Source organism: Malaclemys terrapin, chromosome 2 (genome assembly GCF_027887155.1).
Source record: "Malaclemys terrapin pileata isolate rMalTer1 chromosome 2, rMalTer1.hap1, whole genome shotgun sequence".
Classification (NCBI taxonomy): domain Eukaryota; kingdom Metazoa; phylum Chordata; order Testudines; family Emydidae; genus Malaclemys; species Malaclemys terrapin.
The window spans coordinates 257,737,241-257,762,300 of record NC_071506.1 but is presented as its reverse complement, the minus strand read 5'-3'; the positions used below and the strand labels follow the sequence as shown (position 1 = coordinate 257,762,300).

Below are 25,060 nucleotides of genomic sequence, written 5' to 3'. Positions count from 1 at the left end.
CAGTTTTCTGGGTTCTTCCTTTGAGAGAGGACATGTCCTCACAGCTCAGACTCTTGGCTCTTAAGGGTCCATTCCAAGACTCCTTGATTTCACTCTCAACAGTTTTCAGAAAAAGAAACCTCTCTCCCTACTCTATCAAGCCACTTGAGCAAGACTCCATTTTTCTCCTTCCTTGTCTCATAGAAGACGTTTCTTCCCCAGTGTTCTCCAGTTTACCACATGTCCAACAGTGACAAGTGCCAACAAGTGGTCCTTCTGAAAAACAGACTTCAAACTGGACTCTTTGGGTAAGGAGGACATACTTAGAACCTATTATTTTTCTCTTGCCTCAGAATGGCAGATCCTAGGAGGAAGGATTTCCTGCATGTCTGCTCCAGCATCAGACTGGATGCATAGATCCTTTGAGTAGTTCAGGAGCACTACTTAATAGATATCCTCTACTTTCATCAGACTAGACGAGAGCTGAAGTAGCTGAAACCTTCTCCCATCTTCTCTAGACTGGGTCCATCACACTTTCTCCCTAGACCTGTTGGGCAAAGTGATCTACTCAAGATATTTTGTAGCCCACAAGAGGTCCAATTATTTGTGGTTATTCTAGATTTGATATGGTTTAACAAATTCATAACCAATTAATGGCTTAATATAGAATTTGTGATTCATCCTGGCAGTGACCAATGAGGAGGAATTCTTGGCATCCATTGACTTCAAGGGAGTGCATCTACGCATCACCGTGGCTCCAGATCATCCGAATTTCTTCAGGTTCTTAATCAGACAGCATGCTTCAGTGAATCATATTGCATTACCATTGGGCATGCCTCTGCCTCTTGGACCTTCTTCAGAATGATGGCAGTAATGTCAATTGCATAATCCCTTATCTGGGTTGACTTGCTCATGTGAGTCCAGTTCCTCCAGGAGGCCAATGAGGTATTAAATAAATCTTTTTGTCCATTTGAAGCTTTGGGGCTCATAATGAATCAGAACAAGAGCTTCTTGATCCTTTCCCAAAGGTTCACCCATCTCGAGCAGTGATAACCACAAATAAAAGAAAAGCGCTGCCATCTCCGGGAGGGATTAAAAAGCTGAAGATGCAGATCTGGGCCTGTCAGCATATGAGACACACATCTATCAGGAATTACATGTGCCTTCTGGAGACCATGGTGTGCTGCCAAGACCTGATGTCCTGGTGTCAGTGGCTCTCCGCTCCTGCAACAGTTCCTCCTCTTGTTGCTTCAAACCACCAATGAAATCAAATTGAATGTCCCCATGTCAGTGAAGATATCTCTGACCTGGTGGCTGGACAGTTCTAATTTCCTAAAAGAGTCCCTCCTGCACAATTTTCCTTTTCCCTGAAACTTCCCATCAATTCCAGTGCCAACTTGAGGAGATGGAGTACTAACTCTCCCATAAGATTATTTCAGGGGCCTGGCCCCACGAATAAGGATGTTTCATATTATATTATATTATAACTCTGGGCAGTCAGACGTTCTTTGAGGCAATCTACAAGGCAACATGTCCTGATGGGATTGGACAATATGGTTGTAGTAGTCTATTTGAATCACCTATGAGGAACCTACTTGGCAGCCGGTATCAAGCGGAGTGCCCCAAGGGTCGGTCCTGGGGCCGGTTTTGTTCAATATCTTCATTAATGATCTGGAGGATGGCATGGACTGCACTCTCAGCAAGTTTGCAGATGACACTAAACTGGGAGGAGTGGTAGATATGCTGGAGGGTAGGGATAGGATACAGAGGGACCTAGACAAATTAGATGATTGGGCCAAAAGAAACCTGATGAGGTTCAACAAGGACTAGTGCAGAGTCCTGCACTTAATGAATGGGATTCTTCCGTCCTGTTACAGACTACGGACTGAATGGCTAGGAAGCAGTTCTGCAGAAAAGGACGTACGGGTTACAGTGGACGAGAAGCTGGATATGAGTCAACAGTTTGCCCTTGTTGCCAAGAAGGCTAACGGCATTTTGGGCTGTATAAGTAGGGGCATTACCAGCAGATTGAGGGACGTGATCATTCCCCTCTATTCGGCATTGGTGAGGCCTCATCTGGAGTCCTGTGTCCAGTTATGGGCCCCACACTACAAGAAGGATGTGGAAAAATTGGAAAGAGTCCAGTGGAGGGCAACAAAAATGATCAGGGGGCTGGAGCACATGACTTATGAGGAGAGGCTGAGGGAACTGGGATTGTTTAGTCTGCAGAAGAGAAGAATGAGGGGAGATTTGATAGCTACTTTCAACTACCAAAGAGGATGGATCTAGACTGTTCTCAGTGGTACCAAATGACAGAACAAGGAGTAATGGTCTCAAGTTGTAGTGGGGGAGGTTTAGGTTGGATATTAGGAAAAACTTTTTCACTAGGAGGGTGGTGAAGCACTGGAATGGGTTACCTAGGGAGGTGGTGGAATCTCCTTCCTTAGAGGTTTTTAAGGTCAGGCTTGACAAAGCCCTGGCTGGGATGATTTAGTTGGGAATTGGTCCTGCTTTGAGCAGGGGGTTGGACTAGATGACCTCCTGAGGTCCTTTCCAACCTGATATTCTATGAACCAAGAACCAGCACCCCCTGAAGTAGACCATCCTACTGTATTACTAGGCAGAGAAAAACTACGGATCTCTGAAGGCACTTTGTATACCTCACTATCCATGCTGACTGATTCAACTGGACTTAGAACCACCCAGACAAATGGAAGTTCCAAAAAGAAGTTTTCTAGTGGATAGCAATAATTATGTTTGTCATCTCTGGATGTATGCATGTCCAATCTAAATGATCAACCCCTACTGCAGCAGATAGCTGGATTTGGAACTGGTGACTCCAGGATTTCTTTTGTGATCAGCTGGTTGATGGCATGAGGTTATGCCTTCCTTCTTCTCCACTCCTCATCATCTGCAAAGTCTTTAAGGCCAAGAGGGAGGAGTTGTCTGGTAATGATAACCCTGCCTGGGATACTTCCAGGGTGGCTTGCAGACCTACACCACCTGTTCTAAGGAAGAAGACTCCTCCTCCTAGACAGAGATGACCTCCTGAACTTGGGTATAGTGGTGCATTTCAATCCCTGAATCTTCAAGTTTGGGGCCTGGTTTGTGAAAATGCCCTCTTAAAAAGCCTCTCCTATGTATTATTGGAGCTGATCAGTCTTCTCCCCTTGATGCAGTTCCAGGAGAGAAAAGAGCAAGAAAAGGCTCAGGGGAAATCTACATTTCCTTCAGGGAAGATTTGAGAAGAGGGGTTCAGTGCACAGGAGGTTAAAAAAGTATCAAGATCCTCTGTTCCTAATATTTGTCCAAATTCCAAAAGCCCTAAAAAGGCACTCTGGCATTCTCTGGGTATCTAGAGATATTTGAAGATTCACTTTCATCATATTTTTGTGGGCTCCCCATAAAAGGCAGAGGAATTTTAGATAATTCCTGTCATGCTCAACTGTTAAGAAATGGGAAACATCCACCTTGATTGCATTGGCCTTGTTAGCATTGACCCCCCACTTGGTAAGGCAACTCCCATCTTTTCATGTGCTGTAATATTTATACTGCTTACTGTATTTTTCACTCCATGCATCTGATGAAGTGGGTTCTAGCCCACGAAAGCTTATGTCCAAATAAATTTGTTAGTCTCTAAGGTGCCACAAGGACGCCTTGTTGCTTTTGCTGACCGTGAATAGTAATACAATACAATACAATAGATGAAATACTGCAGTAAATTAGGGAATTAGTTTGTAATAAAATTAAGGTACAGGCACACTATCAGTAAGATGCTAGCATGTATAAACTGGGCCCTGTCCCTGTATATTCCACGATTCCACTGCCACAAATCCATCTTTGTCACATAACTCATCTCCAGAACCAAGCTTTTATTATTTAAAAAAATGTTTTAGCATTTATGATTATGAAAATAAGCTTCAAAACATGAATTAAGCATAAACAAATCCAGTAGTATCTTTGAGTCTGCAGACAACCTGAAACAATAATTTTGAGAGATGTAAGTTGCCTCATTCTTCTGTGAGATATGAACCCTGAAGCCTACTGGTGTTAGATTAAGTATTTACATTTTATTTATTTCACTGCTGATCTTTTTAGCAGAAACATCCTGCTAAGGATTATTCCAGAAAAGCAAACTATCTCCCATGCTTTCTTGGGTCCTCAAAGTCCTAAGTCTCCATCCCAGCTATCAAAAAACTCCAGCTTCTGCACCATCACTAACTTCTACAATACAGTTCCAGATTGTCAGTACACAAGACCATACTTACTGTATATCCTTGCAGATAATGGTGCCCTTAGAATTCATTTGGAGTACAGCATGCAGTTCTGGTTTCCTAGTTTGAAAACTGGTACGGAGGTGGTTAAAAAAAAAAGTGCTGGGGAGGGCTGCAATGGAGATTTTTGAGAATGCATGGTCTCTTCCACAAGTAGATTTCAGGAGTTCTCTAAAGATGTTCAGCCTTGAGATGAGACAGATGTGGCTCAGTCATAGTCTATAAACCATTTAAAGGGGGGTCCGCTCTGGAAAGTGACTAAATATGGCATTATGGGGTTCCATGTTTATATATCAAATATTCTCATTTTACAGGTAAAAGGATATTTTATCTGTCAGCCCTGCAAACACAGCTGGCAAGCTGAGAATCTCACAGGTTGTTGTTTATCTTTTTGTGTATTGCCAGAATTAAAGATTCAGCAGACCAAATTAGATCTTCAATTACACCTCAGTTACTCCCCACTTCAGATTTCATTTGACATCATGAATCTTCAATCTGGAATAATACGAGTAAGCACATGACTTGAAACAGGAAAAAAAAAGAATCCAAGAGCATTATGGATAAAAAAAATTGTAAAGATGAGTTATGTACATACTTTAGAGCTATAGCTTGCTCTCTGTGGTGGTTTTGTGAAATTCTACTTGGAGCCATAGTAGCACTTGATCAAATATCCACTCAGCTGCAGAGAAGTTGCTCCTTCCTGTAGACTTGTATAGATCCAACCCAGGAGAGCTCAGACAAATTTCTGGAATATCCAAGGGACGGAGGGAGCAAGCAGACATGCTGCAGAACATGCACTTTTGCCCTTCAGCACACTCGGACTGTGATCCAGTGGTTTTGGCTCTCCTAGGAGTAATCCTTGGTGGAGATGTATTTCTATTATATACCATTCTAATACACTCTAGGATCTCATTGCTGAATTAGTGTGCTGGTCATATAAATTTTTTGGGGGAAAGTGCAGCCTGAAATAAATTGTAAAAATTTAAGTGTAAAAATAGATTAGATTATTATGGCTGCCATTGAAGCAGTTCCTTCGTGCAGGTACCATACACATTTGATACTCTTGTTAACTGGAACTTTATTACATTTTGAATCTGCTTATTTTTATATTCATTTTTTTAGATGGACATGGGGCTGGGGGAGGGGGAAGGGGAATCAAATGAACTTAATGCAGACAACACCAGATCTTAATAACATGCATCATCCAGGAAGCAACAAAAAACATAGATGTTATTTAATTCACTGGATTTGGATAAGATTTATAAGGATTAAAAAGAAGCAAACATATCAGAGACTAATGGCTAAAGTAGAGAGTTATGACATGAGGTAATAAAGTGAGGCGTTAAACAGAAAACAGACACAATGTAGCCATAGACACAGTTCACAGTAGAAAGAGGTTAAAAGTGGAAAATACCAAGGGCATGCTTTAATACCTCTGTTCATAATATAAAACTATTATGAATTACAGAACTGAAACTAAGAACTCAGCTGAAGGCTAAGCAAATGTGGGGATTGGGGGAAAACAGATTCAAAATCTGGTCTTTTGGTGACTGGACCAGCAGATAAATTCAGATCAGAGTTAAAATATATAAAATTTGGTCAAGAAGCGAGAAACTAATCATCCAGCATACTGATCAGAAAAGGGATTGGGAGTTATTGTGGAAGAGTCATTAAAATCTTCAGCCAAGTACAGAGCAGCAGTAAAAGGCAAAATTTGTGGGTTTTTTTTTTTTTTTTTTTAATTATGTGTAGTGGGAGAAACAATATTCAAAACAAATGATACTGTATTGAGCACTTGTTAGATCCCATCGATATCGCTGTGTTTATGGTATATGAACAAACTTCAGAAAGTGTTTCACAGCCTTGGCAAGAGAGAGTAGCAAAGATGATAACAGGTATGAATAACTTAAGTTTTGATTAAAAACAACGAGGAGTCCTTGTGGCACCTTAGAGACAAATTTATTTGGCATAAGCTTTCGTGGGCTAGAACCCACTTCATCAGATGCATGGAGTGGAAAATACAGTAGCAGGTATAAATACACAGCACATTAAAAGATGGGAGTTGCCTTACCAAGTGGGAGGTCAGTCAAAGAGACAATTCAATTAACAGTAGGATACCAAGGGAGGAAAAAATCACTTTTGTAGTGGTAATGAGAGTGGCCCATTTCAAACAGTTGACAAGAAGGTGTGAGTAACAGTAGGAGGAAATTAGTATGGGGGAAATTAGGTTTTCTAATGACCCAACCACTCCCAGTCTTTATTCAGGCCTAATTTGATGCTGTCCAGTTTGCAAATTAATTCCAGTTCTGCAGTTTCATGTTAGAGTCTGCTTTTGAATTTTTGTTGTTGAAGAATTGCCATTTTTAGGTCTGTTATTGAGCAACCAGGGAGATTGAAGTGTTCTCCTACTGGTTTTTGAATGTTATAATTCCTGATGCCAGATTTGTGTCCATTTATTCTTTTGCATAGAGACTGTCCGGTTTGGCCAATGTACATGGCAGAGCGGCATTGCTGGCACATGATGGCATATATCACATTGGTAGATGTGCAGGTGAACGAGCCCCTGATGGTGTGGCTGATGTGGTTAGGTCCTATGATAGTGTCCCTTGAATAGATATGTGGACAGAGTTGGCACCGGAGTTTGTTTTAGGTTTGGTTCTTGGGTTGGTGTTTTTGTTGTGTGGTGTGTATTCTTTGTTGGGCCTGTCTTGTAGTAGGTGACTTCTGGTTACCCTTCTGGCTCTGTCAATCTGTTTCTTCACTTCACCAGGTGGGTATTGTAGTTTTAAGAGTGCTGGATAGAGATCCTGTAGGGGTTTGTCTCTGTGTGAGGGATTGGAGGAAATGCAGTTGTATCTTAGAGCTTGGCTGTAGACAATGGATCATGTGATGTGGTCTGGATGGAAGCTGGAGGCATGCAGGTAAGTATAGCAGCAGTAGGTTTCCGGTGTAGGGCGGTGTTTATGTGACCATTGCTTATTAGCACTGTAGTGTCTAGGAAGTGGGCCTCTTGCAAGGCACTGAATTAAGTTTTGATGGAAGACTGAGCACGTTGGGTTATTAAGGGAGAAGACGGACTAAAACATAAGGCTAAGAGTAAGTAGATCTAAGTTCCAGTCCTGACTCTGCCAAGTACTTCCGTGCGTCCCTGGACAAGTCTCTTACCCACCTATATCTCAGCTTTCTCATCTGTAAAAATTGCAGATAATATTTCACTACCTCACAGGGAAGTTGTGAAGATGAGCTCAATGTTTGTAAAGCACTTAGAGATCCTCCAATGGAAGGAAGAATACAAATGCAAAGTTGCTTATACAGTCATTGGAAAAGAATAAAGTTATTAAATAGAAGTTTTCCAAATTACAAAGGAGATCATAAAAGTCAAAATAAAGAGAAGGCTTTTTTAACCCCATGAAAAGGCTAAAAAGAATTAACAGAACCCAACCCATTTAAAATTAAGAATGTGTAAGTAAATAGAGAACTGTTTAATCCAAAGGATAAATTTATAGAATAAATTACTAGGGAAGATGTCTAAAGCAATGAGTTCAAGAAATACCTAACATTGGTTTCTGGAGGAGGGGATTGAGGAGTGTGGCAATAAAGCAGAAAGTCCATTAATCATGGTTTACCACTTTTCAATTATTGGAAATTTGTCATGAATCTAGTGATTTTTTTTTTTTTTTTTTTGGTCTTAAAAATCTGGTGGTGATACAGTAATGTTGAGGCCTTTGCCTACATTCTCAGTTGTTCTTATTATCTCTGCAACAGCCATTCTTAGCATTCGGACTTCTTCCTCAGTTACTATTCTTCCATACTGATAGGAAAAACTTGTTAATTCAATTACTAAATAAACAATAAGTATGAAGTTTATGCATCACAGAATGTTCAAAAAAAATCTTCAGACATAAAATAGATGTTTGGGTGAACTGAAAGTGGTAAAAAAAAGTCCAACTCTAGTTGCAAGGGGGGGAAAGGAATCAGAAGTTGTGTATAAGATAGCTATCCTTTTATTAAAAGGGAATGAGCCAGCTGTGCCTCCTGTATGATTCCTTTTGGTTGTGGGGAAAAATAGACCACCAGCATCTCCCCTGAGATCCTTGCTATTGGTGGAAGGGGAGAATGCTGCCAGTGGCCTTCCTCTACTCCTCAAGATGCTTTCAATTACTTATGGATTAAGAAATATGTCAACAGTGGCTCTACCCCACTTTCTCCTGGAATAGAGCCCAATGGCATAAAATGTCAGGTGTTGCTCATGTTCTTAACATCCTACTTTGCAATAAACTGATAGTATTCTGAGTTTATTTTAAGGCAGTTTGCCTCAGGATGCTGAGTTTTACTGCTGGGTATATATGATTATGACTCAACCAATTTACAAAGTAGGATTACTTTACTGAAACAAACACACAATGCCCTCTTTTACTTGTTTGAAAAAATATGTTGCCTGTGACCTTTCAGAAGTGTAATTTTTTGTTAAAGGTTATAAACATTTAATTTACACATATGATAAAAAGAAATTTGCCTTAAGTCTGAAGCATATATAGCTTCCATTTTCTTCTTTTCAATATTTTTGTGCAATAGTATTGCCATATTATTAGATTATTCACCTCAACTATTTAATTTCTGCCTGTTATTTGTTAGCATTATCTAATGTGCAGTATAATAGTTTAGCTGTATTGTGATATCCTGTAAAATTTAGCTTTAAATAGAAAAATCTTGAATTGTAATTGGACAATAATTACTTAGAAATGGCCACTGGTGGCTAGTTTTTAAATCTTGGGGTTTTATGTGGGAAAATTAACATTTTATGTCTCTCCTCTACAGTCCTGTGAGACAATCCATTTCCACAACACTGCTGATATCACAGGCATTTCTAGTAAACTTTTGCTTATTAGAATAGCAGCCAACTTAATTTCTTACTCCGTTGAAAAGATTCTATTGGGATTTTAATATTTAACATTCCTGAGCCTCTCATTATTTTGTAAAGCTGTTATACCTGCTCTGCATTTCTGAAAAGCATCAAGCAGTTTTAGCATCAAAATGATTATATCTTTACCTATTGAATGTTAAGCAATGAAAATGAGATGTAGAGAGATTTATAATCTAAATTTTCTACAGAAAAAATGCCTTCAGAAAAACCTTTTTTCTTCCTTTACATCTCTCTCTCTCTCTCTTTTTAAATCAATTTCCAGAAGCATAGCCAATTTACTCTACAATATGATAGGAAGTTTTATAACACACTAATACGTATGTGTTCACTACACTGACAAACACTAATTTCAGTTGAAAAGGACAAAACTTTTCTTGTCATTTTCTGAGACAAGAGCTGAAGACAGAAATATGTCGGACTAACGTCTATGATTCTATGGAAGATTCTATCCCTATTTAAGGGATGGGCTCTCATAACAGTCCAAGACATGATTATATTCATTTAATTTATTTGCACTAAAGCAACTAAGAAAATAGTGTATAAGAGTTCTAAAGCTCTCTATGATGGAAATTATTTTCTTCCTATAGTAGAGCAAGGCTATGAGGTATTGAATTTATGGCTGAAAAACAGGGAAGTGATGATTTAGCTCACAGTCAACTACTGTGTTAATCAACTTAAAACCAAAGAGTCTAGAATAGAATCAACTTTCAGATGATTTTAGACCTTTTCGTTTTCTTAGACCAGATCAGAAACAACTGCATTTAAGCTCAAACTACAGAAATGACATCCACAGGATGAAATTCACTGGGAGTTGCACCTGCTTGTGCCATGGCTAAACCATTATGCTTCCAAGCTTATTCCTATGACCGTCTATTTGCTTGCTTCTAAAATAGGGAAATTTATTAAAGTGAAGAAACTTCGATGTCATGTCCTCTGACACCTATCTTGTTTTTAATCCAAACCACAGATGGTTTATCAAGTGCTGTCAAAAGACAGCTGAAAAGCTGGTTTACAAAGAAGCCCTCTTGGCAAAATGAAAACAAAATGTTATTGTTTATAATGAAAATTAAATCAGCTCTGTAATAATGGATACTATAAATGTATAAGGGAACAGGATTGTTGAAAATAAAAATAACCACCCATTGGGTATTTGCAAATAGACGGCAGTTGCTTCATATCCGTTGCCAGTGTAGTGCACATCTATGAAGCAGAAAAGGCAAAAGCTAGTTTTCCAATATTGTTATGTAATTAAATAATGAACAGTTCTGAGCTAGATCTAGAATAGTAGGAACATGTCACTAAGGTTGACCCTGGAATTATGCAAAATAGAGTATTAAAAATAGCTGCAGGACACACTGTTATTTATTTGAAACTTATTGGACACAGCACATTTTTACTGCTTACGAACTGTGCAGTAGCTACTTTTAAACTTACACTTAAAATAATTTAAGTAAAATAGTGATATAGAATATCTAGTAGTCTTTCACATTTGTCTAGTTTGGACCTTTAGCAGTAATTTAAAATTACTGCGAGCAACAGTATGGGCTGAGAGGATCGATGAATACATTTAGTTAGTCAAACCTACCTGAGTTCTAATCCCAGTGCTGCCACTGAATCTCTGTGGCCTTGGGCAACTAACTTCACTGCCTCATACTTTCCATATTTAAAACTGAAATAATACTTTCCTACCTCACAGGAGTGGTGGACATTCAATTCATGTTTGTAAAGAACCACTGTAGAATCTCAGGAGTAGAGGTTGTTTGTAACTCTGAAATGTTCGTAACTGAACAAAATTTTGTTCTTTCAAAAGTTTACAACTGAACATTGACTAAATACAGCTTTGAAACTTTACTATGCAGAAGAAAAATGATGTTTTTAACCATTTTAATTTAAATGAAACAAGCACAGAAACAGTTCCCTTACCTTGTCAAATCTTTTTTCTAACTTTCCCTTTATTTTTTAGTAGTTTATGTTTAACACAGTACTATACTTGCATTTTTTTTGTTTGTGTTTTTGTTTTGGCTCTGCCGCTGCCTGATTGCATACTTCTGGTTCCAAATGAGGTGTGTGGCTGACAGGTCAGTTCGTAACTCTGAGATTTTACTGTATGAACATTTAAAATGCTATAAATGCTAAGTACTATTGTATAAGTAGTAGTTGTACTATTACAAAAAAAGTAGATCCTGACTTAAGGTGCAAGTTTTCCTACAAGTTAGAACAGAGAAATTGTTTAAAATTTTTACAAAATTACAATAGTCTTCTTGATATTATCCTGATCAACAATCAGACTGGAGGAAAAAAATACAGTTTCAATATAAAAAGCTTAAACTGTAATGCTTTTTGAAAGAAAATTTGTTGTAGCTAAAATAGTTGTCACAAAAATCTTTATATTCCCTGAATACATATTTTTGATGAAGCAAGAGTATAACATGTAGAAAACAAAGTCTAAAGCTTCATCTACGTATCCTTTACATGAAACCATACTGTAACTAGAACCTGAAGACTGCTGCACCTGATGAACACTTGTTGGAAAGTGTCTGGATTACAAAACTCATGTTGGAAAGGTCAGCTGTGAAAGTCTTACTAGCTCCAGAGAGATTTGTTTTGTGCTACTGTATCTAAATATTAATCTGTGCAGTTCTTAATAACAAAAGGAATCTGACAAAGAATTTTTATAACTTTCCAAAACATTATTTTCACTATTTATTATAAACACTTAGAAGTGAAATCAGTCTTCATGTGAAAAACGTTTTTCCTTCATCACCCAGGAATTCCAGTAAAACAGAGGTCTGGGGGAGGGGAAGGGCTGTACTAAAGAAGTTGCAAACATAAATATAAATATCAGGTCGAGTTTTAGGTATACTAACCTTGAGCCAGATCCTGTAATTTGATATGCGTGGGTGGACCCGTTTGCACAGACCTAACTGCAGGATGTGCTCCCTTAACAGCTCAACATGAACCCTGTTCTTTTCAATATACGATTAGATATACTTAACATTTCTATCCTTGACATCTTCAAAGCACTGTACAAATTATTTTAATTTTCATAAAGATTACTTTTGAAAGATTCTTAATTAAATGACTTAAATATTTGGACACCAGACCACAGAGGAAGACAGAAGCCTCAAATTGTGCCTGCATTACTAGAAAATTGTCTGTTCTCAGTCTGAATAGTACATAGAGCATATTGTTGTTGTTTTTCAGCTGTTGAAATTTGTTTAGAAAAGGGCAACATTTCAAACTGCTGCTTTCATTGTGTTGATGATAAAGTACAAGCAAAACTGAAAGAGGATTCTTACCGGCAAATAAAGAAGGAAGATACATGCACATGGTTCAGTCAGGAGTCAGATCAGTTACTGAGCAATTTCAAATGCCAAGAATAAGTCATTGTTGTAGACAAACAGGAAAGAAGAGTATAACTCCACAGGTTATTTTACAGTAATATAGACTATACAGAGAATATACCATATTTATCAACCTACATTTTTTAAATCATGCCTTTCCCCACCTTTGCATAGCACATATGCACCCCTTTGCCATTTTAAAGCAATCTGCATATTTTTCTAAAAAAATTAAATTACCTCCATATTCTTTCTTCCTTCATTTTGGCCTCCAAAATGCCACTAGCCACTATCTCTTGTTAAACTGATTTCAATGGTAGAAAGAGGCAAAGATTGAAGAAACTGCTCCACAATTGAGTTAGTGAGATGATTATAATCAGAGTACAGTAGAAACTCAGAGTTATGAACACCTCAAGAATGGAGGTTGTTTGTAACGCTAAAATGTTCGTAACTCTGAACAAAATGTTATGGTTGTTCTTTCGAAAGTTTGCACCTGAACATTGACTTAATACAGCTTTGAAACTTTACTATGCCTTTAACCATTTTAATTTAAATGAAATAAGCACAGAAACAGTTTCCTTACCTTGTCAAAACTTTTTTTTTTAAACTTTCCCTTTATTTTTTAGTAGTTTGTTTAACACAGTACTGCACTGTATTTGCTTTTAAAAAAAAAATTTTGTCTCTGCTGCTCATGATTGTGTACTTCCGGTTCCAAATGAAGTGTGTGATTGACCAGTCAGTTTGTAACTCTGGCGTTTGCAACCCTGAGGTTCTACTGTACTTGCTTTCTTTACACTTAGATAGTAGAGAGAGTCTAGGTCCTGAAGTACTGTGTATAAATTTAATGCACATTTTCAGACCAGCTACTGGAAGCTGTTCCTCCAATGGACAGTGAAAACTTACATTAGTGTTCATCAAGAAACTTCTATCAGCTCTCTACTACTGTCATTCTGTCCAGTTCAAAAGCCAATACTAGAGAACGAGGTTTCATTTTTTTTCTTGCATTTTAAAGAATTAATTAAAGAATGAATAAAAGCAACCTTTCTGTTATTCTATCCTTAATGTCTCAGGCTTTTTTACCTCAACTGATATGATGTACACGCTGTTTACTACAGTTTTAAAACTGTAGTAATCAGTTGCACCCTTGACATTTTATCAGAGCAAATCAGGAAAACTTGCTGTCCATCATGCCTCTGAAGTATACGTATGCTGTCAGTGTCTCAGTAATTATTATTTATTTACCAAGTGACCCATATTTCACAGTTCAAATCTTTGTCCTCTATTACTGCAACACAAAGACATAGAGGTGGTGGAGACTTTCAATTTCAGATGGATATGGCATGGGCAACAAATATCATCTCTCATTTTTAATTGAAAAGGTGAGATGAGAAAGTGTAGTGCTAAAAGATACCACCACGAACACCAAAGAGCTTTGCTTCTTGAAAAATATGCCAGTAACTTAATTTTCCAAACAGAGAGAATGCTATACCATGATGATTAGCTCTTTTTAAAAGTGCAACAGTGATTTTTGGACCATCTTAAAATACCATACAAAGACAATGAAAGCCCTTGAATATAATACATAAATAGTTATGTATAGAATAGTCCCTACTTCAAAGACAAATGAAAACCAAGCACTTATACTTTAAATATCACGTTACTATTCACTTCTGTTATTCCTTTGCAGAACAAAACAAGCTACACAGTGTAATGGGATCAGACATGTCCATTTCCTTTTCCTTGCTGCTGTTTTTACTTTAGCTCATCAATAAACAAGTAGACAAAAAATAAGGATAAACTTTTATCCCCTTTTGTATGATAATTTAATTAGACCTCTTGAATTTCTAAGTGAAACAGCTGCAGATGTTCACACTTTTCAAAGTACACCTGAACGAATGATGGGGAGCAGGGAGGGTCTGTTTTCTGCTACAATTAAAGACAGGATAAAAGGATAGATGGGTCAAATATCTGTATCAGTATGGCAATTCCTATTTTACCTACATTGAAGACTCCAGAAATGGCAACATTTTAAATGTTGCTATATATTATCACTGAACCTCAAACAACCTCTACTGCAAGTGCTGCCTCTGAATGGCTTTTCGTACATTTCTGTGCTGTAAACTGCTCAGAGCAGAAATCCTGAATTTCAGTACATATGTTGCATAATTTTGTGATCTTTGTTTTTCCAATATCAGAATTATTATGTAAGTTATAGTTTAAAAGATTGACATTCATCAACTGGTTTCCAGTAACTTGAGGATTAATACAGTTTTCATCTGTTTGCAGCAGAAAATAATTTTCCTGGGATATATCCATTGCTGGGAAAATGAACTACTAGTCCTAAGAATTTCAGGCAAAAAGCTTTTCACCAACCAAGTACCCTGTTTGTGCTCAAGCAGTATATCCTATATTGCGTACGCTTGTGTAAACTGAAAGGTTTATGCACAAGGGTTAAATAAGAACTATTAGTGTTTAACTCTGAATATCCTTCCTTTTTAAAGAATGGAATAGCCTTTATATTTTGTTTTTTATTATTTAAATTTCCTCTCCTGACACTGATGACAGAAAAAGGTTACATTTTATTGGTGAAATGTATTACTTCTGGTTTACTGCCTGATATCTGTTTCAGTACATGTTCTAGTACTGACAAATGCCAAAGTATTCTGAAGGTACATAGTACCAATAGCAGTATTGCAGTACATAATACCCAATTCACAGTTAACAGTAAAATTTGGAAGACAAACTTTGTATGCACGATAGCTGAGACTTGTGTACTTATAATTTATACTGCAAATTTATAAACTGCTGTGCATTGGCACAGGGATCTGCCTCTGGAGAGTAGCTTGCAGGTTTGTGAACTTACGTATTTTCACACCAAAAAAACAAACTAAGATTTCCTTTTTCTGTCAGTAATGTTGTCTAAAACATAACAATAAATAAGCCTACTACATCTAACAGCAGCACAGACATCTGAACTGCTTGAACTAAAACTTAAGTTTAGAATATTTGCTCTTAAAACCAGTACAACTGAGTTTTAACTCAGAAACAAATTTAACAGTAAGTTAAAACCCTAGCAAAAAAATGCACTGAAAGACTCCTTGCCATTTAACACCTAGGTAAATTAAATTACTTAATATTTCTGGAATATCTTAGATTTTTATATAATTAAGAAAGCATTTCTATTTACTGAATGAATATTAATGCTTAATTTATAAAAGTTAGGGTAAAAAGCTATTTACATTTTTAACACTGCACTGAAACATCTAGTGAAAGTACAAATTAATATCATGTTTTCCATTTCACTCTAACATTTGAATATCTCATATAAAAAGAGACCATATCTCAATCATTAATAACTGTCCCTTTCTTGGTATTTCCACAAATATTCTTTTACCTTTCAGTAACACATGTAACATAATTACCTCTCCCAGGGATGTTGTGAAGATTAATTGCTGTGTGTAAAGCACTTTGAGGGCCTGGGCTGGAAGGTAGCCCAGTGCCCAATCACAGGACGGAAACTTTGCTAGCAACAACTAAATTTAGCAAGGTTTCAACCAACATAGAGGAATTCTTAAATCTAACCCATTATTATGATGATCAGGTAAAAAACAATTTCTTTACCTGTGTCAAAAACAGCACCTCCAATTATTAAAACTGAAAGAATTTTAAAAATGTAATTTGATTTCCACTATTGATGTATTGTACATAAAAAGAAGCTGCTTACCTATCTTGTCACTCCAAGAAAATAAACAGGTTAATTTTATCTTCTGGTTCTCATGCAATAGCACAGTGCCCCAATATTTGCCTTTAAAACACTGGAGAGGACTGTTTAAATTCAAACAAAACATTAACTGGCATAAATATAATCATGAAAATATTTTAATTAATATTATAAACACACACAACTTACAGACCTCAATCCTGTACTGAGAACTGAATTGTCAATGAGACGCGAGGTTTGTTGCATGGATTGGTTCCTGAGTAAGAGTTGTTATGGTGTGGTGTGTGGTTGCTGGTGAGAATATGCTTAAGGTTGGCGGGTTGTCTGTGGGCGAGGACTGGCCTGCCTCCCAAGGTCTGTGAAAGCGAGGGATCATTGTCCAGGATGGGCTGTAGATCACTGATGATCCATGCAACAAACCTCGATACCAACTCTGCCCACATATCTACACCAGTGACACCATCACAGGACCTAACCAGATCTGCTACAAAATCACCGGTTCATTCACTTGCATGTCCACCAATGTTATATATGCCATCATGTGCCAGCAATGCCCCTCTGCTATGTACATCGGCCAAACTGGACAGTCCCTACGTAAAAGGATAAATGGACACAAGTCAGATATTAGGAATAGTAATATACAAAAACCTGTAGGAGAACACTTCAACCTCCCTGGCCACACAATAGCAGATGTAAAGGTAGCCATCTTACAGCAAAAAAACTTCAGGGCCAAACTTCAAAGAGAAATTGCTGAGCTTCAGTTCATTTGCAAATTTGACACCATCAGATCAGGAGTAAACAAAGACTGTGAATGGCTATCCAACTACAGAAGCAGTTTCTCCTTCCTTGGTGTTCACACCTCAACTGCTAGAAGAGGGTTTCACCCTCCCTGATTGAACTAACCTCGTTATCTCCAGACTGATTCTTGCCTGCATATTTATACTTGCCTCTGGAAATTTCCATGACATGCGTCTGACAAAGTAGGCATTCACCCACGAAAGCTTATGCTCCAATACATCTGTTAGTCTTTAAGGTGCCACAGGACTCTTTGTTGCTTTTTAGTGAATTATTATTATAAGCATAGTAAATATTTTTTAAAAAAATAACTTGTTTAATACTGGGGAGGGCATGAAGGAAACTTTGTCAATATCATTTTTCACAGCAGATTTAATGCCTCATTGCCACCCTTACTTCTGTGCTGCTGGCGGCGGGGCAGCTCTGAAAGCAGCACCGCTGCCAGCAGCAGAGCAGAAGGGTGGCAACGGGGCACTATGTCTGCTGTGAAAAGTGATATTTGTATGTTTGTTAATCACTTTTCACAGCTTTCCAGCCCTGAAGGCAACACCACGTCCAGCAGTAGCGCGCTGCCTTCAAAGTTAGGTGGCTGGAGAGCAGCAGCAGCGGCTGCTGGCTGGGTGCCTAGCTCTGACGGCAGCAACACAGAACTGAAGGTGGCAATGCCATATCATGCCACCCTTACTTCTGCATTACATTTGACTTTTTCGCTGCGAGGGATGGCTTGGGGGGGCAGGGGCAGGGCTAAGGAAAATTGTGATGAGTTTAGCCCCCGCAAGTCCCCCTAGCTCCACCTCTGCCTGTGTGTCTGACTGTTCAATTATAAATTACTTTTTATTGGTCAGTCTCAGTGTTCTGAGTGGTCTGTGGTTTAATGCAGCTCTTCAGCGCTGAACAATCAAGCCCTCTAATGTTATCTCAGTCCCACCTTTTTCGTCTCAAGACATTAAGCTGCGCGCACAATACTACAATCCCCATAGTCCAATTTCCTTAAAGTAGTGATAATACAAATATATATTTTGTTTAGAAACAATGATTGCTGCATTATATGTTTACAATACTTTTTGAAATACACTATATTGTGACGGAAAGGTGTAATTTTCCAAAACACTAGATTTAAATGATACATTTTATATCTTAATCTTCTCTTTGTTAAGCTAAACAGATAGACTCAAGGAGCTCACTCACTAAAAGGTATGTTTTCTAATTCTTTAATCATTCTTGTGGCTATTCTCTGAACCTTCACCAATTTTTCACTATCCTTCTTGAATTGTGGACACCAGAAGTGGGCACTGTATTCCAGCAGCGGTCACACCGGTGCTAAATACAGAGGTAAAATCTTCCTCCTGGGGGGATTCTGCACCACTGCACACATGCATATTTCATGTGCTGTGCATATTTTTAATTCCCCCCCACCACCCCCCACACACAGAAAATAGCTACTGCTGAAAAGTTGCTGCAGTTCTGCCTTTTGCCTATTAGTGGGCACATTGGTACTAGAACACTGCAGCCACTCCTGGTAAGCCCCAGCCAGGATAGGTAAGAGAAAGAGCCTGCCTTCTTCACAGAGCTGGTCAGGAGACAGGGGATAAGGGGACACAGACAGCGTGGGGGGTCAGAAAGGGGCTCATAAATGCTAATGGGGGAGGACAGACTGGGGCAGGGGCTGAGTGGGAGTGGAAGCACAAGGCCGCATGGGCAGAGCAGGAGAGGGGGCAGAGCTATAAGGGAGAAGGGGACAGCTGAGTGGCGGCACAGAGACAAATGGGACAGGGGGTGCATTGACACATGGAGATGAGGGGAGGGGCTGGCGGAGGGGATGCAGGGAGACATTAACGGGGGGTGCAGGGCAACGGGGGGGAAGGATGATGGCTGAGTAGGGGCACAGAGACACCTGGGGACAGGGGCAGATGTGCCTGACTGAATGAGAGAGGCTAGGGGTCAGCCAGGGTCTGCATGGGGATGCTCCCTAACAATCCCTCCCTGCCACCCCCAAAATACCTGTTCCATACTTTTCCCACGCATACCCAATAACCCTTCAAGTTCATACCCAGGCTCCTTTCCAGGAATTACTTCCCTCTCCCTCAGCTTCTCCAGTACCCCTGAATCCCCCAAGCCTTTACACTCTGAGGGATGTGGGAAATACAGTTCTGTACTGTAGTTTAAATTAATTATTACACAGAGTTCTGTATTAATATGCCTAGTAAGGAATCTATTTGTCAAAAAACTTTTCCTGCAACTTTTTTGTTAGATGTATTGTTAGACATATTAGCTGACAGTTATTTTGAAATAAATTACCAAAATAATTGAAACTGGTGTGATTATATTGTGTTATTTTGACAAAATATGCAGAATTTTAAAATATTGTGTGCAGAATTTTACATTTTTTGGTGCAGAATTCCCCCCAGGAGTTATAATCTCTCTACTCCTACTCGGGATTCCCCTTTTTGCATCCAAGGATTGCAGTAAGCCTTTTGGCTATGGCATCACATTAGAGTTCATGTTCAGCTGAGTATCCACCACTCCCCCAAATCTTTTTCAGAGTCACTGTTTCCCAGGATAAGCTCCCCCATCCTATAAGTATGGCCTGCTGTGTGTGTGTGTGTGTGTGTGTGTGTGTCCATATTCAAATGCATATTGTTTGCTTGTGCCCAGCTTACCAGGTGATCCAGATTGCTATGTATCAGTGGCAGCCCGGACCCTGGCCACTCACAGGGCTGGCCAGCTGCCTGCCTCGGACCCCCACCACCTGGGTGGGCTGGCCTTTGGGACACAGCTGTGGCACAGCTCAGCTGTGTGCTAACTGGGCCGTGGGTTGAGAACCACTGTATTAATGGAACGGAACATGCTATCTTATGATATGACTACATATGTTTTTTCCCAGCTATAGAACAGAAATATTATGGAACACAATTATTGATAATTTTACCATTTCTATCTAGTAATGGACTAATACTGTTGTTGGGAATCTTTGTTCCTAATATACTTTAAAAACTCCTTATTGTCCTTAACTCTGCTGGCCATAGATTTCCCTTTAAGTCCCTTTGCTTTCCTTATCAATTTTTCTAGTTCCTAGTTTCTGATTTAGATTGATTACTATCAACCTCCCCTTTCTTCCATTTGTTTATTCTTATGTATAAAATAACATTTTTTTTATAGCAGCCTTCACTCCTCTGCTACACCAGATTGGGTTTTTTAACCAATATGGCCTTCTTCCTCAATTGTAACTAGTAAAGTATTCTTAACCAATCACTCACTTTTTTCTGATTAAATTCTTCCTCCTAGCTAATCTGGCTCATAATTGTTTTCAACATTGTGAAATTAGTCCTTCCAAAGCATCAGGTATATGACACTATTGTGGACTTCATTCTATTTAACACTTAAACTGCTGTACATTTTAGTTCTTTGATGTTTTTCTTTTTCCAGAAAAAAAAAATTGTTTTTTAACCTAGAAATATAAGGAATGTTAACTTTTGTCTTCCCTGATCTTCTTGGGGACATCTCGTATGACTCAAATGTGGTTTAGCAGCTCAGCCTTTCATTAGGTTGTAAACTGTTTGGGCCAAGGATCATCTGCTTGGTATTTGGTTTATAGTGCCAACTGGGATACTACCCTCATACTACTAATCATGAAGTGTTAAAATCTTAACAAAACCAGGTTTCCAGAGTTGGAGTCATAGGAACAAACAGAAAACAAAGCTTTAAACAGCCCCGTGTCAATCTCTTCCTTTCTCTACGGCTGAGGTTTCAGTTCTATGGACTCTGATGTCACAAACCCCTTGAGACGGGCTGCCAGGGCGCTCAGGGAGGGAACCTACCCTTAGAAGAAACAACCTCCCTGCCCAGGCAGTTTCATGCATCGGCCTAGGCAGGTCGGTCGCCTGTGCTGCTTGTCTTTACAACGGACTCCCAGGTAATCTCCCCCTGCCCTGCAGGGAGTGAAGGGTCTTGCGTACCCTTTCCCCCTCATTAATGGGGTCTGTCCCCCTGCCTACCCCGCAGTGAGTGAGAAGGCCTGGGGCTAGCCCCCTACCCCACACCACGGGGGCCTCTGTCCCAGCGACCGAGAGTGAATGTCCCCCGCCTCCCGCTGAGATGCGGATAGAGCCCGTCCCGCTCTGAAGCGGGACTCTCTAGGAGACCTCACTCTGAGCATCTCTCTGCCCGTTTGAGCTCTCCCGCTCTCTCGTGCCCGCGCTCCCAGGGCCCGCGCCGCGCGCCCCCTGCCCCGGGCGGCGCTGTGCCCGCGCCCCTGCGCGATGCAGTGTGGGAATGGCTGTGGCGCTGGGGTTGGCTGAAAGAGGCGGCCAGTCGAGGTTTAATGTCCGCCATGTTGGCCGTGGCGTATTGAGCGGAGCCGGAGCGGCAGAGAAGAGAAGCCAGCGCCTAGCCCAGCCGCGCCAGCGGGCGCCGCCGGGCCCCGCATCGGAGAGCGCCCCGCCCCGCTGGGGGAGCCCCGGTCCCTCCATGAGAGCGCTCGGCGGGGTCCGGCTCTCAGCTCGGAGCGCTCTCACTGCCGCCCCCCCCTCCCCAGTCGGAGCCGCCATCGCTGCCTAACATGAGCAAACTGTCGTTCCGGGCCCGGGCGCTGGACGCGTCCAAGCCGCTGCCCGTCTTCCGCTGCGAGGACCTGCCCGACCTGGCCGAATATGCCTCCATCAACCGGGCCGTGCCGCAGATGCCCACGGGCATGGAGAAGGAAGAGGAGTCGGTACGTGAGACCCCCCCCCGGCCGGGTCCCTCCATCCCCCCGCACCCGACCCGGGGCCCCCACCTTCGCCTCTGCGCAAGCACAAAATGGCCGCCATCTTCTCCCCGCTCTCCCCGCCCGCGGGGAGGGGGGACCGGAGAGGGAGGGTGCCGAGCCCAAATGATCCCCCTCGTCCCATACCAAGTCTTCCCCGTGGACCCTGCCACCCCGAACCCGCCCGCCGCGGCGGCTGGCAGGGCCATTCCCAGCCCTCGGAAGGCACAAAGGGGTCACGTGACGCAGCGGGCGGCCGCCATTTTGTTGTCTCTGGTTCTTGGGCTGGGCCTTGTGCGGCAGCGCGAGCTGGTGCCTGGGGAGGCTGCAGTGCTCTCCCGCTGCCACCGGGTGGCGTTGTCGAGTTATATGCTCCGGTAGTGGGAGCGCGGCATAAGCTATGGGTGTTGTGAGGAAGCTGTGGCTGTGCACGTGGTGGGTCTGTTCTCCTGCAAGTGCCAGGACACGGCTGACATAATGGCAGAGCAGCCCACCTAGGACTTCTGTGCGGCTTGATTGTACCTATGGTCTCAGGAGCGTGATCAGCGCCGTGTACCCTCAGTGAAGGTTGCAGCCAGGCTTATACCTCTGTCTATGGGCTATAGTGAGTCACTGGGGGAGACGGCACGTGCTATTACAGACGCCCGCTTTTAATATAAACTACTGACTTCCATGTAACTTTCATTCGTGAATACGCTGTGATCTCATTGAAGGGCAGGGGGGACACAAGCATAAGACTGCTAGGTAGTGAGGTTTTGGGGTTACAAATCTGCTCCTTGCTACTCGGATCTTTGTTGTAAGAAGGGTTTTCAGTCTAATGACAACTTCCCTTTAACAAGTTACATAAAAATAAGAATTTTTTTTTGTCAGGTTTATGTCAATACTGGCACATGATGTGTAATCACAGAAATGCCTTCAAGCACATGGTGAACAGGAATAGTTCATACACGAATCAGATAAAAGGAATAGTGGTTGTTACAATTCAGACACACAGGCTGCTATTTTTTTTTTTTTTTTTTACAAAATTGTTAAAGATAATATAAAAATCTGAGTTTGGAAGTTTAAATCTCCCACTTTCTGCTTCTTTCTACTGTTTTATTGAAGATTTACATTTTCAGTGGAAGACAGTCACTTCAAGCCCCTTTGCTTAAAGGGTTGTCAGCTTAAACTGTTTTCAAACAACTTTTATCTGACATTGTTACAATGTAGCAATGCTATACCTGAAGAGACTGTGGGATGGTAATCTCTTTTTTCAGTTTTAGTTTGGGCACATGACAGCTCTTGTCACTCATTGTTTTCCTAGCATAGTGTGTTCTTCCCTGTTTCTATAGGGGTTTTGTACAGCAGTAGAAAAGATAACATGTTTAAAAATGTGACCTTTAAAACCACAAATATTGGTAAAGGGAGGAAAGTTAGGGAGCAGTCTGGCACTTACCTTACGCTAACTTTTTTAAAAAAATTTACTAGATTTCAAGTTGATAGTACTGTAAGTGGTTGGGTTAAGACAGTTAAGCTCCTTTCTGCATTCCTGTAGATACTAAAAGTGAAGTTTGTTACATTTCTCTAAACCTAAGGAATGCATTCCTTGGTTTTCAGGTACAGCCTTCTAAACATGGTACAGTATACAGACAATTTTAAAAACCATGTGGAATTTCATGCAACAATTTTGTTTTAGATAATTTCTGGATGGATTAGGAAATATCAATCTGTGTCCTGTATTGTTTGTGTTGTAAATCTTCTTTTAAGTTGTATTTTGGAGTTTGAGGATTTATACTATACTTATGTATCCTATCGAGAACTTGTACAAACATTAACTACTGTAATTATTTTATTCAACAAACATGTTTTGCTGAACTGTAATAAAAGTGACTTTTTTTTGAGACTAGATGACTCAAAATTGAGTTGAATGAGATTAACTTTTGTCCAATAAGAATGTTCAGGTACTGTAGGTTGGTACAGTACAGAGAGACCTGTTTGAATAAAAACTTTTCATTTTTTGAAACAGTTTTGTTATGCCTAACATCTGTATTTTAATTAAAAGTTATATATTACCAGATAACTTTTGTCTTTGTTTTATTTCTGCTATAGGCTTTGTAGAGGTGAGTCTTTTTGGGGTGAAAACTATACCAGCATGAGTAGCCCTTTCTTTCTAGTTAAGGCGAGGTTGATAGTCACTGTCACAGGTTTTGGGCAAAGAAGAGGGTTTACTAATATGAAAAATCTAAGCATAATCACTTAATCAGATTTTTTGCAAATAAAGCTTTAAAAACAAATGTGACTAACAAAATAAATAGCTAGCCAGACAACTGTAACTCAAGTTAAATTTGCTTATCTTTTTTCTCTGATAAAGTAACAAATCAAAGAATATTCACTTGCCAATGGAAAACTCTTGTATCTTGTTGAACCCATCTAAAATTACTTCAGGAATTGTATAACATCCTAGTTAGTGTCAAACACTTTCTTCTTAAATTATTATGCTTGGATTTGCTACTCAGTTTTTTTTCTGTAGCCATTTTTCTCCCTTCCAGAATGTGTTTGGTGTTCAATATAAGGAAACGTGGGCGATGGCAATTAAATCAGATTAATGGACTGCTCCATTAGTTCTCCAAATGTCCTGTAATACTTTTTTTTGTGGGGACGGGAGTAGGAGTTAACCTATGTAGTAATAGGTCAGCTAACTTAGTGTATATTCTGTGATGCTGTGTGAATGCAATTAATGGTTCAAATGTCTACTTCTTTAGATTACAAAAGAGGACATAGTTTCTTAAAAAAAAAAGTCACTATTGAACTTTCTTTACAATAAACTACTGTGATCAGGCACCTATAGCAGCCTGCTAATAGTGTTTAAATAGGTTTCAGAGTAGCAGCCATGTTAGTCTGTATCCCCCAAAAGAACAGGAGTACTTGTGGCACCTTAGAGACTAACACATTTATTTGAACATTAGCTTTCGTGGGCTACAGCCCACTTCTTCGGATGCATAGAATGGAACATATATCGAGGAGCTATATATACACATAAAGAGTTGTTTAAATACAACTTCAAGTTTTACATAACATCAAGTATGTATTCATTTAAAGTTAGATTTAAAAGAGCTATCCTTGGACTAAGTATCTTGCCATGAGATTAAACTACTACTTTAGCATTGTGTATAAAAGGATGCATATTTTGCTTCCACTTCATCGCATCTTTCTACCACCCTTCCCAAAAAGAAGAACCAATACAGAAAATAACATAGCTTTAGTAGTAGAAATAGAATCTTCAGATGAGTAAAAATACTAAAA

At 39.9% G+C, this 25,060-nt stretch overlaps 1 protein-coding gene across 5 annotated transcripts in view; it reads left to right on the top strand.

Moving 5' to 3' along the window:
- Positions 1-25,060, top strand: part of EPC1 (enhancer of polycomb homolog 1) — a 112,646-nt gene that overhangs the window by 4,951 nt on the left and 82,635 nt on the right. For 2 of the 5 annotated variants that reach the window (XM_054020905.1, XM_054020906.1), the window contains exon 1: positions 21,298-21,745. The exons of 2 other annotated variants lie outside the window; for them this stretch is intronic. In XM_054020905.1, coding sequence (XP_053876880.1) covers positions 21,593-21,745 — 153 coding nt within the window. In that variant the 5' untranslated portion in view covers positions 21,298-21,592. Of the gene's footprint in view, positions 1-21,296; positions 21,746-25,060 lie in introns of those variants that run through there. One more of the 5 variants, XM_054020909.1, reaches the window with a different exon arrangement.